The sequence below is a fragment of the Xenopus laevis genome, chromosome 1L, assembly GCF_017654675.1.
Source record: "Xenopus laevis strain J_2021 chromosome 1L, Xenopus_laevis_v10.1, whole genome shotgun sequence".
Classification (NCBI taxonomy): Eukaryota; Metazoa; Chordata; class Amphibia; order Anura; family Pipidae; genus Xenopus; species Xenopus laevis.
This window is the reverse complement of record NC_054371.1, coordinates 193,071,372-193,088,158: the sequence shown is the minus strand read 5'-3', so window position 1 is coordinate 193,088,158 and position 16,787 is coordinate 193,071,372. Positions and strand designations below refer to the sequence as shown.

General features: G+C 37.4%; 2 protein-coding genes across 7 annotated transcripts in view; one reads left to right on the top strand and one right to left on the bottom strand.

The window, feature by feature from the left end:
- slf1.L (SMC5-SMC6 complex localization factor 1 L homeolog) overlaps positions 1-3,016 on the top strand; it is a 48,702-nt gene extending 45,686 nt beyond the window's left edge. For both annotated transcript variants that reach the window (XM_018264643.2, XM_041568498.1), the window contains one exon: positions 368-3,016. In XM_018264643.2, the coding sequence (XP_018120132.1) occupies positions 368-855 (488 nt within the window). In that variant the 3' untranslated portion in view covers positions 856-3,016. The remainder of the gene's footprint in view (positions 1-367) is intronic.
- A 13,048-nt stretch (positions 3,017-16,064) lies between these two features.
- Positions 16,065-16,787, bottom strand: part of mctp1.L (multiple C2 domains, transmembrane 1 L homeolog) — a 373,027-nt gene continuing 372,304 nt past the window's right edge. For all 5 annotated transcript variants that reach the window (XM_041568472.1, XM_041568473.1, XM_018264615.2 and 2 more), the window contains one exon: positions 16,065-16,304. In XM_041568472.1, coding sequence (XP_041424406.1) covers positions 16,233-16,304 — 72 coding nt within the window. In that variant the 3' untranslated portion in view covers positions 16,065-16,232. The remainder of the gene's footprint in view (positions 16,305-16,787) is intronic.

Sequence of the window (16,787 nt, the reverse complement as noted above, 5' to 3'; positions counted from 1 at the left end):
CTAAAATTCAACCTTTGATGAATAACCTCCTCAATAATGTTATATGTTTATATTATTATTTTTTTTAGGCAGAACAATGCCAGTTCACATGCTTACATCTGTTACTAATTTTTTTACTTAATTTGTACACATAATGATTTCAGCCACAGAAGATTTCCTTAATGCTTTTACTATATTATTTCGACACTCTAGTCCTGCCTTCTGTGACGTAAAGTGAGACCTTTGAATGTGCCCAATACCCTCATGATCTCAAATCCGCAAAGGCCTGTTTATTTTGCACGTGATTTCATAGCATTATATATTATTACACATACCCGGTGAGACTACATCTTGATAAACGTAACAAAATCAATTTCTTGTGTTTCAGGACCAACTCTTCTACAACAGAAAGACTCTTATGGGAAGTTTCCCCTTGATTATATTGCTTCGCCGCAGTTAAAAAATGAACTTTTTGATTTTGTCCAACTGAATGAAACAATTGAAGATTTTCACAAGCACGCTGCGCTGGAGTATGACAGCCACAAAATAGAGTTCACTGCGTTCCTGCTGTCGAAGATGTTGCTGAATTTCCATTCCCTTTATGACTTGCCTGCAAATTCACATGCTGCTAAGACGCTTTGTCCAAATGCAGCTCTCTTTATTAATCATATTCGATCTAAAGAAACAAAGGTTACTTTCGCTAGTGCCTTTGTTGAAGGCTATATTGAAAACGTAGTCACTCTACAAAAGCTAAGTGACCTTCCTCAAGCAGTTCCCGATGCTCTTGTTGCTCACACCGCCGGTATTCATTTGAAAATTTTATTAGCCGCTATTCATACATTGGCCTCACAGTCATTTACAATCGAGAAAAAATAAGTTGTTTTTTTTTTAAAGCTGAGGGTCATTTTTCTTCGACACTACACTGTTTTCATAAGCACAGTATTCAGTAGTACGTGATTCTCAACTACCTGTGCTAATTCTTGCACTTTGTAAAGATTCATAATAATATATATAGTACCATAAGGGTTTTCAAACACGGTCAGATTAATGCCATCGTTTACAAAAAAAAAACCTGGTTGAGCTGTTTTTTGTTTTTTTTAAAATAGCAATTTAAATGGATAACATACATAAGAATACAAATAAACACAATACTGTTGATATGTTTGTTAATATTATAAATAATATTTGTATAAAGTTTAATTTTAAAACAACTTGGAAGAAATGAAGGGCAAGTTTCAATACGAATGTAAAGCAGTTACATTTCCTGTGATAATTCTACACAAAGACATGCAAGTTTTCTTTAAGAAAAACAAAAATCTAGGTAAACGTTTGCATTATACAGAACCTAGAATATTGACTTTTTGTGTTAACGCTGTTTTTTGTTTGTTTTTCTGGAGCACAGCTCAGTGCAGCAAGTTATAGGGAGGGAAGCCCTAATTATGGGTCATTTCTTTTTATATAGTTACAGAAATCCACAAATGCAGCAGCAAGTACTGGGTGTTTAATAAATCAGATTATCTGTAGTAAACCTATCCTTAAAGGTATTTGGTTTACTTTTATGGTACCTCCCACTTAATCAGTGATTCCACAGCTACCAATCAGCAGTTTACATTTACTCATCCAGCGCAATAAGGCACAATTGTGCGCCATTCTTTACTGAATTGGGGAAATATGTTCGTGTAATATTGAATGACCTTGATTGCATGTAAGAGAGGGAGTAAATGGAAGGCAGCCTACACTCCAAAGATATAGTTTCTAATTGCTAGTGTTCGTACAGGTATGGGATCTGTTATCTGGAGTCCCGTAGACTCAATTTTATCCAAATAATCCAGATTTTTAAACATAATTTCCTTATTCTCTGTAATAATAAAACAGTAGCTTGTACTTGATCCCAACTAAGATAAAATAAATCCTTATTGGAAGCCTATTGGGTTTATTTACATGATTTTCTTAAGGTATGAAGATCCAAATTACGAAAAGATAGGTTATCCGGAAAACCCCAGGTCCCAAGCATTCTGGATAACAGATCCCATACCTGTATCAACAGGATATTTTTGAAAGCCAGAAGGTATTTTTAGCAATTTTTTTCAAGATGGAAAAAAGAAAAAAAAAAAAACCTTGTGAAAGGCCATTGACCATTTTGTAAAGTGTGTGTAAAAAAAACGCATAAATCTAGTTACAGTATATGTATTGTAAATTCCATTGGTAGTTACTGTTATTTTATAAAAGAGGTATTCTAAGACAAAACAGCATATGTAGCAAAAAACTACCTTCCTATTTCAGGGTGTCTGAAGAAACTATAAAAAAGGTTTAAAAATATAACAATTACTAATTTCATGTTGTTAAAGAAAATAAGCTAAATTTTCCAAGATATGTAATATACCCGGGCACATTTGTTCTTTTATTAAGGAGAAAAATAAGGTTTCCCAGTCTGAAATATACCCAGCGCTCTTCATATAATGTATTCCCGTCACTTTCTTTTTACATCATTGCCATTGGCTTGCTTTTTATACTTCCAGATTGCAGTGATTCATAAAAAGCTGTTGCTCTTGCCTAGTGACAGCACCCAATTAATGCTAGTAATACACATTTGGGTTTCTTACCCTGAAAGTCTTGCTATGTTCTGTAATAGAGCACCAAGTATTCTTTCACAACTGAAGCCCACTCAAGCATCTGCGCACCAGAATGTCAGAGAGGACGACTGAATTGCACTTGATGAGCAGTATGTCTGACAAAGATTCTTCAGAGGAGAGAGTTTTCTGTTTAAGGCTGACAATGAATTCATCCTTATGTGTCACAATACACGGCTGGAGATTGAGACTGCTAGCTCAGCTAGGATTCCCTGGAAATGTTATATTTTTATATGGGCAGACACTTCAGATTAGAGATCCCAAAGTGCAGCTAGATGTAAGATACCATTGTTTAGTACTGCCGCTTTATTACAGGTCATTTCTGCATTGTGAAACATGTTTTAGAATTATTGTTATTGTGTTCGTGTTTGACATTTATAATTGTATTAAAAGTATTTCTTACAAGGGGTAGTGGTTTTCTGTATTATTCAGAATGATCTTTTTCCTGATTATATTTAATACAAATGTAAACTGTTTTACAGCAATATATTATTTACATACATTCTCTTACGTAACAAAGTCTAATATAGATTTATTGTTATGACACATTGTATGCTAAATGCCATATAATTAGGTTGCTTAGGCAAAACAGGTATAATAGAATGATGTACTGTGAAAAGTGTCAGTTCAGAGCAAAATAAAGCATGGATAGTCTTGGTAATGTTGTTTAATAATAGACTAAGGTCCTAGAGGATTGCATGGCTGTTATACAGCTATAGGATCCAGAAACCGGTTATCCAGAATGCTCAGAATTATGGAAATGTCATCTCCTATAGAGACCAGTTTAAAGAGGTTGTTCACCTTTAAAGTAACTTTTAGTAGGATGTAGAGCGTGATATTCTGAGACACTTTGCAATGGGATTTCATTTTTTATTTGTGTTTTTTTTTTCCAGTTATATAGCTTTTCATTTAGCATTTCTCCAGTTTACAAATTAGCAGTCTGGTTGCTAAGATCCAAATTACCCTAGCAACCATGTATTGATTTAAATAAGAGACTGGAAAAAGAGAAGGCCTGAATAAAAATGTGCGTAATAAAAAAATGTCAATAACAATATCTTTGTAGCCTTACAGAGAATTTGCTTTCTAAATGGGTTTAGTGACCCCCATATGAAGGCCGAAAGAGTCAGAAGAAGATGGCAAATAATTAAAAAACTATAGAAAATAAATTATGATGCCCATATGGAAAGTTGCTTAGAATGGGCCTTTCTATACCATACTAAAAGTTAAGCTTAAGCAAATAAGACTAATTTTTACAAATGATTTATCTCTTTAATTATAACACAGTACCTTGCACGTATCCTAACTAAGCTACATGAGTCCATGTTGGTGGCAAAAAGTCATGCTGGGTTTATTTAAGATTTAAATAATATTTACCATATTTAAGGCATGATCCAAGTTACGGCAAGATCCCTTATCAGGAAAACCTCGGATCCTATACCTGTAGTGAATCAAAAAAGCATTTGATTCCTGCCATAAACAAAGGTGTATCTAATTTTGTATCCAGGAGATTTTGGGGACATGCACTGCATGATAATGCATTTATTAGCATAAAAGAACAATGGCTGATGGTGGTATTGGTTGGTAGACTCTAAAAATGCACAATAATATTTCTCTGTGAACAGTCGCCAGATGATTGAATTTAGCAGCTAGTTTGATTGAAGTAGGATGAACTCTACATGTACTCTCATTATTTAATTGATGCAGATGTCAGCCCTTCTGGACAGGAATGATGTTTAATCCAAACAATGCAGAAAGTTCACAGGGATAGGAGTGGAAGACACTTTCCTCCAGTCTCTGATTCAAACCACTGCCTGGTTGCTAGGGTACATAGGACCCTATCAAATAGATAGCTGTTGAGATACCAAACTGAGGAGCTATCTATCCTCTAAGTCTTCTGGATCCTGTACCTGTATCAAGGACATCATAATTACCCAAAGAGAACCAATACATATAGAAGGGGTGCCAAGCATGATATTGCTTTACCATCTGGTTCTTCAGGTGAACTTGATACAGAAGAAATTGAAGCCACAGCAGCAGGGTCATCGTAGAAGATATTAACTATGAAGATGCAAAAAGGACATGAGATACAGTACATGTACAGTTAGGTCCATAAATATTTGGACAGACAACTTTATTTTCTATGTTTGGTTCTGTACATTACCACAATTAATTTTAAACGAAACAACTCAGATGCAGTTGAACTGCAGACTTTCAGCTTTAATTCAGAGGGTTGAACAAAAAGATTGCATAAAAATCACTTCATTTCATGGGCTCAAAAGTAGTTGGACCAGGGGTGCAAAAGTAATTGGACAATTGACTCAAAGGCTATTTCATAGGCAGGTGTGAGTAATTCCTTTGTTATGTCTATCAATAAAGCAGATAAAAGCCCTGGAGTTGATTTGAGGGGGGTGCTTGTATGTGGAAGATTTTGCTGTGAACAGACAACATGCAGTCAAAGGAGCTCTCCATGCAGGTGAAACAAGCCATCCTTAAGCTGCAAAAACAGAAAAAACTCATTTGAGAAATTGCTACAATATTAGGAGTGGCAAAATCTACAGTTTGGTACATCCTGAGAAAAAAGAAAAAGCACTGGTGAACTCCACAACGCAAAAAGACCTGGACGTCCACAGAAGACAATAGTGGTGGATGATCACAGAATCCTTTACATGGTGAAGAGAAACCCCTTCACAACAGCCAAACAAGTGAACAACACTCTCCAGGAGGTAGGCGTTTCGATATCCAAGTCTACCAGGAAGAGAAGACTGCATGAAAGTAAATACAGAGAGTGCACTGCAAGGTACAAGCCACTCATGAGCATCAAGAATAAAAAGGCTAGATTATACTTTGCTAAAAAAAAACATCTAAAAAAGCCAGCACAGTTCTGGAAAAACATTCTTTGGAAAGATGAAATCAAGATCAACCTCTACCAGAATGATGGCAAGAAAAAAGTATGGAGAAGGTGTGGAACAGCTCATGATCCAAAGAATGCCACATCTCTATAAGAGATGGCGGAGGCAGTGTGAAGGCTTGGGCGTGCATGGCTTCCAGTGTTTTAATAGGTCCCTCAATGGGGCATGAGTTGAATAAAATGTTATATAAAAAATACTATGATATATAAATGTTATTTGGAAGAAGTGATCTTCAACTGCATTATAACTGGGGCCTAGGTAAGCCTGTCACTGCAGTCCACGCCCAATGAGAAAAACAATGAGGACCAACTCTCTTCGTATTCTGATACTAAGGGACCAAAGTGGGAGCTAATGTAAGTAGAATGCATTTAAACAGAAGGAAGGGCACATTTTGAAAGTGTCTATTTATTTAAGCCATATGGTTAAGGGTGCACTTTAATGTTTAGGGTATAAAGAGGTGAAATATTACAGGAAACATCAGCTGAAGGGACTTGGGTCATCAATTCTGGAATGGTACCTAGCTTGGAAACTATCTGCATGTGAATGTTTTATGTTTCATGGTATGACATAAATTAAAGGAACTTTAAACCAAATGGGATGGTTTGGAGATACAAATAATTTCCTGTCATATAGACTAAGTCAATGACTTTCCTGTTGTATAGGAATGGAAAAATATGGCAGGTTAAAAGGCTACCTAGAAACAGCATTGGCTGTGCTTACGCTAGAGAGGTCTTTAAGCATGTGCTAAAATAAAAAAAATCATCATGTCAACACCAAGGAGTCTGTCAAGCAGTTGTGTGACATTCCATCAACTTTATATACAGGACAAAGAAAGGTGGGTGCATATGTCACTCCGTTTGATGGCCCTGATAAAAGTTATTAATCCAAACAGTCTCTGTAATCTGCTTTTACATTATAATTCTCATAAAAGACAAGAGCCACTGTATAACTCAAAGGAAATGTGGCATTTATAATGCATCCTTTGATAGTCTGGTAATTGCACGCATCTACGCATGACATAAATCTGCAAAAACTGTTCTTGCTACACATTGTCTTTCTAGGGATTTGCGAAATTCTAGGCCACTCATTCTGTAATTACTTGAATTAATAAAAAAAACTTAAAGGGAGGTTATTTTTAAAAGTAGCTCAGATAATATGGCGAGTCTTTGAAGGATAACATAAAAAGAGGGGTTGCTCAATGCACATGCTTAGGCCCCATGCTGTATTAATAATTTAGTATATAGTAACATAGCAAGTTATGTTGAAAAAATACACATGTTCATGAAGTTCAACCTTTTAAGTCTATATAACCTGCCTAACTGCCAGTTGATCCAGAGGAAGGCAAAAAACCCCATCTGAAGCCTCTCCAATTTGCCTCACAGGGGGGGAAAATTTCTTCCTGACTCCTAGTACCTGGATCAATCACTACTATCAACTATCTTACGTAACCCTGTATTCCCTCCCTTGCTAAAAAGCCATCCAACCCCTTCTTAAATCTAATGTATCAGCCTGTGCATAAAATTTAAGAATGGGTTTTAAAATAAAACTTTATAATCATTAAATTGGCAAGCAGTGGAAGGCCAAGATGGCCTGGTGCCCTAGGAAATAGAGATGTGCAAGTCAACAAAAATTTCACCCGATCCCACCTGCACCCGAACCCAACCTAGCAAGTCCCCTTGATTTATAGACCCACGCCTAGCGTGTCTATCTCTGGTGTCCCAAAAGGGGGCTGGTCATGCATGCACCTATAAATATAGGCTGCCTGAGGAGGAAGATGGCAGTGTAAAGTCGCAGAAGGAACTCAACAAAAAACCCGCTCGTGACCCGGAAATCTTGTGCAGAAGTTGGCCAGAACCCACCCACCTCGTGGGTCCTGCGGTCTTCAGGCCACCACACACAGGCCCGGACTGACAATCTGTGGGTTCTGGCAAATGCCAGAGGGGCTGCTGTAAGTTGCCATAGACAGTCACTATATATTGGGCTGGTAGGAGGCTGTTTGTGCTGCTGTGTGGCCTGTTTGGGCCTCTGTGTACCTGAAATGCCAGGGCCTATTTTGAATCTCAGTCCAGGCCTGAGCACACATATCATTACTTGACCACCCCCGGGGTGCACATACAGGAACTAGCATGCACATGATCACGTGTCAATGCGTTGGGGGAGGTAAATGATGGGCATGCAAAGGGAATCTAACTTCTGTGCATCTTTGCAATCTGAATGAAAGGCTTCTAATTTTTCTTTACCATTGTAATTTTGACATTTACTCATTTCATTAGGGATTGTTGATGAGAATGCAGGATTCCGTACTGAACCGCTTGTGTGTTGTGATACAGAGTGGTCCTAAGAGCAGGTCCATAAAAAAATGTGTTGGCTGTCTAGTTTAGAAATATTCCTACAAGATATATCCACCAGAGTAAGATGGTGATACTCTCTGTTCATTTGCATGAGATTTTTAGAGCCATATTAATCAAAGATGAAATCTTATATTTGCCATTTCATAAATATGTCTTTATATAAACCTTTGTAATGAATTGAGAGGTGCAGAATTTCACTGTGATGAGCTCCAGCTTCAGTCTTAAAATTCCCCATAATCTTTTTGTGGGTTGAGGCTCTGAAGCTACTGGCTGCAAAACGATTTGCACTGCGTTCAATTATAAAACTGCTTTGTTTTTATTTGAATAAATAATTTAAAGGTGTAATTAAGAGAGAACTATAACTCACACGTTAAGAACTTAAGTGATTGTTTTTTGAATTTGTTCTAAAATTGATTGGGGTCCTGGCCTGCCAGTTTTTTTAAATTGAGAATTTTTAAGGGTTAATGAAACAAATTTATTACATATCCATTTGGTTGTTAATTATACCTTTAAATTATTTATTTTTGTTGGTATCCTTGGGGATTGAAGGTGTACTAAGGACGATACAATGAAGAACAAGTTCAACAGGGATATTTCTGCACAATTTATTGAAGGCAGAGAAAGCTCAGTTTTTTGGGGGACAGCCAAGATTCTTCTGCCTGCCCTGTCCTTTTTCAGTTTATAAATACTTACCCATGCTGGCTGCTAGTTACAGTATGTGATCATACCATTCTGGATTTTACTCAAGTTAATTTAGTTGAGATTTATTGAAGGCCATTCTGCTATGTGGTATATATTATTTATTTACTGTATGTATAGGTAGTGAGACCAAAAGCAAATGAAAAATATTTATTAAGTGATCACTGTTTCAGTTAGGCTGACATTTTGATCACTAAATATTTTTGCATTGAGTTTTAAAAAATATCTGACTGTGAGTTGCCTTTTATAAATATGAACCTATTTAACAAGCACCCAGGCTTCGCTAAATGCTCCAGTCTCCTTAATTCTTGCGTGGATATCATAAGCCCATACATTATTTCATTGGTGCCAATCTTGGTAGTGTTTTCAGACAACATACTGTATGTAGGCTTACTAATCTGCATATTTGAGTCCAACGTCAACATAACATTTTGGCTCAGCCAGTTTTAAGTTACTCATTAAATAACAAGCAGTGTCGGCCTGGAGTGCAAGGGGTTCACTTTCTCTCCTCTCACCTTCTTCATTCTATTTAAGGGATGGTTCACCTTTACGTTAACTTATAGTATGTTATAGAATGGCCAATTCTAAGCAACATTACAGTTGGTCTTCATTATTTACCTTTTTATAGTTTTTTAATTATTTGTCTTCTGACTTTCCAGCTTTTAAATGGGGGTTACTGACCCCATCTAAAGATAAATGCTCTGTAAGGCAGCAAATGTATTGTTATTGCTACGTTTTATTACTCATCTTTCTATTCAGGCCGTCTCATATTCCAGCCTCTTATTCAAATCAATGCATGGTTGCTAGGGTCATTTGCATTCAAGCAACTGGAGAGCTGCTGAATAAAAAGCTAAGTAACTCAAAAAACACAGATAATAAAAAATTAAAACCTACTACATATTGTCTCAGAATATCACTCTCTACATCAGGGCTCCCCAACCTTTTTAACCAGTAAGCCACATTCAAAAATAAAAAGAGATGAGGAGCAACACAGGTATGCAAAAAGTTCCTAGGGGTGCCAAATAAGGGCTGCGATTGGCTATTGGTGGCCCCTATGTGGACTGGCAGACTACAAAAGGCTCTATTTGGCAGTACACCTTTATGCAACCAAAAGTTGATTCCAAGCCTGGAATTATTAAAAATAAGCACCTGCTTTGAGGCCACTAGGAGCAACATTCAAGGGGTTGGGGATCACTGATCTACATCATACTAACAATTTTCCTTACTGCTTTTCCTTACATAATATGCTCTATTCTTTGCTCTATTTCTCATATAAAAATAAGGAACTTTCATGGTATACAAGACAAATGGTTGGGTTAACAAGAGGGCCCACTGATATCTGGGCCCACCGGGGGTTTTACTGGTATCACAGTGGGCCAGTCTGACACTATACACAAGAGTCTTGAATAACTTGTAAAATATTTTCCTATAAAATGTGCTAAGAAATATCATAGGTCACTATAGATCAATAACATGGATCGTTGTAATGTGTTTAGTATTTACCAAAAAAAACCCAATGTACAGCCTGTTGTAAAATAGCAGTTTGCTGATCCTTATGTGTTGATGACTTCTAATATTTAACAACAGGGGGTACATTATTCCCAATATACACAATTTACTTACACTGTGATTATTTCATCACAGAGTGCAAAACAAATACATAACATTTCTCATTTCATTGTTTATTAGACAAGCATTAAGTGAATACATGTAAAAAACAAACTTCAAAAAATGGAAAGCCAGTTGTGCTTGAGGAAGAAAACAGAACGCATTCTTGCTTTATCCCCTCGTCCCCGTTGCTACTTGAAGCCCAAAAATAACATTCCATGTGCAGCAAAAGGACCGAGGATGAGGATGGCTTTACGTGTATCTATAAGGCTCAGCTTAGACTATGGCTTCATAATATCCAAGTTTCTGTCTTCAAACACTTACAACGTTGAAACCCCTTTCATGAAAAATAAAGTACTTATAGGCTATAAAACATTTCAAGCAATATAAACATTGTGTCGGTGTAACTTTATTGCGAGATACAGTATTCAGCAGCACATTTGTAAAACAAAAATTTCCCCAAAGCATTTTACAGTAAATGTAAATCATTCCAAATCAATGTTTCTGTAAGTGCTACATGATACATTTTAATGCTTGTCAAGGGCCATGCAACAAGGTGTGTGGTATAAGGTTTATGGCTCAGGCAAGGTCTCAGCTGGACATTAGAACAAATCATAAGTTGAATTCAGTTTCTATGTGGGTTACATTAGATGTCATTTATCCTGAAGCTTGGCATAGCTCGATATATCTTAAAGGCCATTCTCAAATACAATGTTGTTGGCAGTGAGTTTGGTCTGATTTGAATAAAAACCAGGCACGTGATGGAAAATAAAGAGAGTTATTAGAAAGAAGTATAAGCTCATTTTGCAGCATCTGAAAACCATTTCCTATGAGACTTTGCTTAAAGGGATACTGTCATGGGAAAAAACATTTTTTTCAAAATGAATCAGTTAATAGTGCTGCTCCAGCAGAATTCTGCACTGAAATCCATTTCTCAAAAGGCAAACAGATTTTTTTATATTCAATTTTGAAATCTGACATGGGGCTAGACATATTGTCAATTTCCCAGCTGCCCCAAGTCATGTGACTTGTGCTCTGATAAACTTCAATCACTCTTTACTGCTGTACTGCAAGTTGGAGTGATATCACCCCATCCCTTTCCCCCCCCCCCCAGTAGCCAAACAAAAGAACAATGGGAAGGTAACCAGATAGCAGCTCCCTAAAACAAGATAACAGCTGCCTGGTAGATCTAAGAACAGCACTCAATAGTAAAAACCCATGTCTCACTGAGACACATTCAGTTACACTGAGAAGGAAAAACAGCAGCCTGCCAGAAAGCATTTCTCTCCTAAAGTGCAGGCACAAGTCACATGACCAGTGGCAGCTGGGAAATTGACAATATGTCTAGCCCCATGTCAGATTTCAAAATTGAATATAAAAAAATCTGTTTACTCTTTTGAGAAATGGATTTCAGTGCAGAATTCTGCTGGAGCAGCACTATTAACTGATTCATTTTGAAAAAATATTTTTTTCCCATGACAGTAACCCTTTAACAACTGCTCTGTGATCTATGTTATACCTATCCTACATACATTACCTACTGAATTGTGATTAGCACGGGAAAACACCAATGCTGGCATAGTTTTATTTATTATCTTAGCATTAACAGGGAAAACCTTCTTGTAGTGGCTGTTTTTTTCACCACCAGGCATGACCAGACCCCCACAACATTAGCCCTCACCCATAATATAACACTACAGGGACAGCCAATGAATAATGGAGCTGTTTTTGAGGCTGAAATTGCCACGTCATTAAAGGAGAAGGAAAGTCGTTTAGCACTTAAGGGAGCCAAATGTTAGGGTTATTCCAGCGAACACCACGGAGCGATCCTCTTCCTGCTCAATTTTCCGAGGGTCAACGCATGCGAAGTAGAATGAAAAAGCCGACTTTTTAGTTAAAGGTCGGCTTTTCACTCTAATGCAAATAGGCAGCCGCACCTGCGAAAAGAAAGAAGAAGCCAGAAAAGGATCGCTCTGTGGTGCTCGCTGGAATAACCCCGGGCTGGTGCAGTTTTCTGCTGATAGGAGCACCGGCCCGGGGTTTCAGGTAAGTTAATACAATCACTTGGGGGTGCCTAACATTTGGCACCCCTAAGTGCTAAACAACTTTCCTTCTCCTTTAAATAAAGTAGGCAAAAAAAGAGGAAGATCCGACCCCTAAATATTTCCATTAGACAATGGGAAAATACAGTTATACTGGGCATTGCGTTGCAGCTTCATGACAATAAAAATATGCTGAACAGAAACAACTTTATTCTGCTTTAGTACACATATTTATGGATCCCCAACCCTTAGTGATGGACATTCTCACCCTTTACAACCTGTCATTTAAAATTTGACTTAAAATTTAGGCAATCCTAGTACAGGTGTGGTTATCTGGAAACCTGTTATCTAGAAAGTTTTAAATTATGGGATGGCAGTCTCCCATAGACTCCATTTTAATGACATCATTCCTTTTTTAAAATTGATATCCTTTTTCTCTGTAATAATAAAACAGTACCTTGTACATAATCACAACAAAGATATAATTAATCCTTATTGGAGGCAAAATCATCCCATTGGGGTTTAATGTTTACATGATTTTCTAGTAGACTTAAAATATGAAGATCCAAATTACAGAAAACCCTGGGTCCCGAGCAGTCCGGATAACAGGTTCCATACTTGTATTGAAATGTGTCCAGTTGTTTATCAATACGTTGTATTATATAAGGTACACTGGCAGTACCTAACAGATGCAGCTTTGTACTAAGGATATTATATATACACGTATTATTACTTTTATGCAGTACTATCACATTGTTCTACCTGAACAGGAAGTACAAACCTTGCAGAAATTCCAATCTTTATCAAGGTAAAAAGATAAAGTGACGTTGTCAAGGTAAGAAGGCGCTGTCAGCAATGCGGCCGTACGGAGGGGGTGGGGCCAGGCTGTGCGTCACGCACCAGGGCCCGCCCCCCTCTAGGATCGCTACTGGCTGTCAGTTGCATGAAAATGAATTAGACATTCCAAGTAAGAGAGAGATTGCAATATGATAAATGAACCCTCAATTTGTAGCAGAAACAGACAGTGAGATACAAATTAGGGATGCACTGAACCCCCGAATCCTTCACAAAAGATACAGCCGAATACGAACTGAATCTGCATATGCAAATTAGGGATGGGAAGGGAAAACATTTTACTTCCTTGTTTTGTGACAAAAAGTAATGCGATTTCCTTCCCTCCCCTAATTAGCATATGCAAATTAGTATTCACTTCGGCCAAACTGAATCCTGGATTCAGTGCATCCCTAATACAAATATAGTTGGAGTTACTCTTAACTCATTTATGAAAATGTGTAAAATAATGGTGTTAAAATACACCAGACATAAAAACCTGAATACTGCAGTTCACAACAAAACAATAATAATTATTTCCTATTTGAGGCCACGTGTAATGTCCTCTGTTTTGCTGTGTTAAAAAATGGGACTCTATTTTTTCAACATTTTAAACCAGATCTAGTGTCAAAATGTTCTTCCCCTCTCAGTTTTTCTCATTGAATTGATTGATTGATGAGTTATGCCAAGTCTGAGGTGGTGTAAAATAACGGCAGAAATGTCAGCATCGAGGCAGCAGAACAGAAAACACACCAATAGAAAAATCAGCTCTTTTTACTGGATAATTTCAGTGTAGATTGGTAAATAACATGCAATCAGAAATACCCAGTTTTAGAAATGTCATTTATTTGGCAGAACTTTTTACACTCTTTTCAACCTGAATCATTTTACATGGATTTATATATAGTTCCCTACCTGTTGTCTTTGTGTAATTCACTGATGTTACTTTATCTGTAACTCCTGATTATATATATATATTACAATGAAATGTGTCTTACTACACCTTGATACTTGCAAGAACACGCCATTGAAATTCGACTAAATATCAAAATATAATATATGTTTGCAGCTGCTTGTAGAAATGATTTCTGTAACTGAATCAGACTTCGCTTTACAAGTTATTTATTTCTGTCTGTGGGAGAAAGAAGGTGGGTTTGAATCTATTCCATTTGAGGGTGACACAGTATAGGGGTTATTAGTGAAGCTTATTGCAGTGTGCAAAGTTCAAAAAGAGTGCTCAGTTGGCGAATTTTTTTGCACTTTGCCACTGCCTCCATTTTGAAGTGCAGACACCTACAGCTTCCCAACATAATAACAGTGCTAACTGCATCATATATATGTACAGAAATGAAGCCTTAATAAAAATATAACTTGCATAGATCCATTTCCTCTCGTGATAACCGGGCCACCAAACATATGGGTGTGTGTTTTAGGCCTATGACTCTGCCATTCAAAAATAGGAAGAAGTTTGGAGAGTTATTTTAGCCCAATTTCAGGTGCCCTATACCAAGTCATTGTTTCAATATTACCTTAAACTTTGCACACTGCCTACTGCCTTTGCCGAATATCTGGGCCTCTGTGCTCCTTTTTGGAGGGCAGAGAGATGCAGCGAGCACCTTGAATAGAGAACTACCTGCATTAGGCAGAACTAAATAGGGCGGGTGGGGGACGGAGTGATCCCCCTCTCCCCCCCCCCCAATTTGTGTTTTACTCAGAAGCACAAGTCAGGAAAGGGTAAGGTGGTGCAGGCCGCAACAGGGCAAGGGGTAAGGACTAGGCTCTCCAGTACCTCCTGATACTGTGCTCTGCTCTTCACATTGGATTTTCAATCTAGACCAATGAGCACAAGTTTTTTCTGGGGCTCAAGTGCTTCATAAGTGAACAAAATGATGTACTATGTTGCATCTATGGAAAATAAACAGAATAACACACCGTACTGTAAAGGAAACACAATATATACTAAATACCCAATAAAATACAAAGACTCTAAAAGGTATAAGAGTGAAGTTAGAGATGGCCACAGTCTACTAGCAAGAAATACTGTCTCTCTCCATTCATTTCTATGGGATTTTTAAAGGCATATTTATCAAATGGTGAACGTTCACTTTCATACGCCTTTAAAAATCCCATAGAAATGAATGGAGAGAGGCGGTATTTCATGCTAGTGGACTGTGGCCATCTCTAACTTCACTCTTTAATAAATATACTCTTTAATAAATATATATAGTATATAGTGTGTTTCCTTTACAGTATGGTGTGTTACCCTGTTTATTTTCCATAGATGCAACACAGTAGGGGCCATTTTGTTCACTTATGAAGTACTTGAGCCCCAGAAAAAAACTATGCTCATTGGTCTAGATTGAAAATCCAGTGTGAAGAGCAGAGCACAGTATCAGGAGGTTTTGGAGAGCCTACTTCTTACCCCCTACCCTATGACAGGGCCTTTTGCTTCCTGCACGTCTTGCCCATCCCTGACTTGTACTTCTGAGTGACACAGTAGGCAGTGTGCAAAGAGCAAAACAAATGGCTTAGGGCGACCTTTTTTGGACATTGCACACTGCAATTTTTTTTTTAAAAAAATTACCTCTACTGACTGAACCTTTCGATAATTGCTATCCAACATCAAGCTTGAAGGAAACCCAGAGGAAGAGCTGACAGAATAGTGGTTTATATTATTAAGTCATGAAAGAGAGTGTAATTAGCAGAGACCTGAACTAAGGTTTGTAACACAAGGGACCTATTAGGCACTGATTCTAAAAGTGCATATTATTAGTCAACAACTATAAATATATATATATATAGGTATGATATTTTTGGCTTGTGCATACATGCATGCGCATCGTCTGAAAGCCAATATATTTCCCAGCAGTCAATGCCATGTGCAATCTACTATAATAAGACAGCATCTACATTATACTGAATGCTGATAAAAGAATTCTCTTCTGAGCATAGCATTACTGGCCAGGGCAAAGCATTCACACAGCAAAAGGCAGGCTCCCATATTTTATCAAAGTCGTTTTGTACAGTGTTTATCTGTCTCTATACAATATTTACAAAATGTCTCCATCATGATAAAAAATTACGAGAAAAAGTTAACATAAACAATGGAAATGCATGTGAGGCTGTAGGGCTTCCTTTTATCTCCTGCGAGCAGATGCCTTTCTCCGCGATGCGTAGAGTTGGCTAGCCAAGATTATTTTTCTTCCTCTTGCTTGGACTATCCCTGGCATCTGGTTTCAGTTCATGAAACTGCACCTGTTTAAACACACAAGTTCAGACATGAGATGGTCAAATGGATGCAGTCTCTTAATGGAAAGGTTTCTTGGCCTGGGAAAGAAAAAAAAAGCTATGCTTCTCAGAAAAGTGGAAGTTGCAGCTGGGAACTAAAAAAGAACTGACTGGAAAATGTGAAACCTGAATGAGAAAATTGTGGCAGGAAATACAGTTATGCTCTTATAGAATCTTTTCCCATTAAAACCTATTGCGATCAAAACTCTCACAATAAAGTCAGATTTATCTATAGTATAATAAGTCAAATCAACTGGACTTGCTGGATTTTCTTTTTCCTTGAAGACATTTCGCTAGTCATCCAAATGAATTTCTCAGTTCATAATGTCCTGTAAAAAAATATTCCTGTATATTTACCCTGGATTCTTACTTCAATCAGCATAATCTGTTTAATAAAACCAGTATGGGGTCAGCAACCTGGTGAAGGTAATGGGTTGATTGTATTAGCAT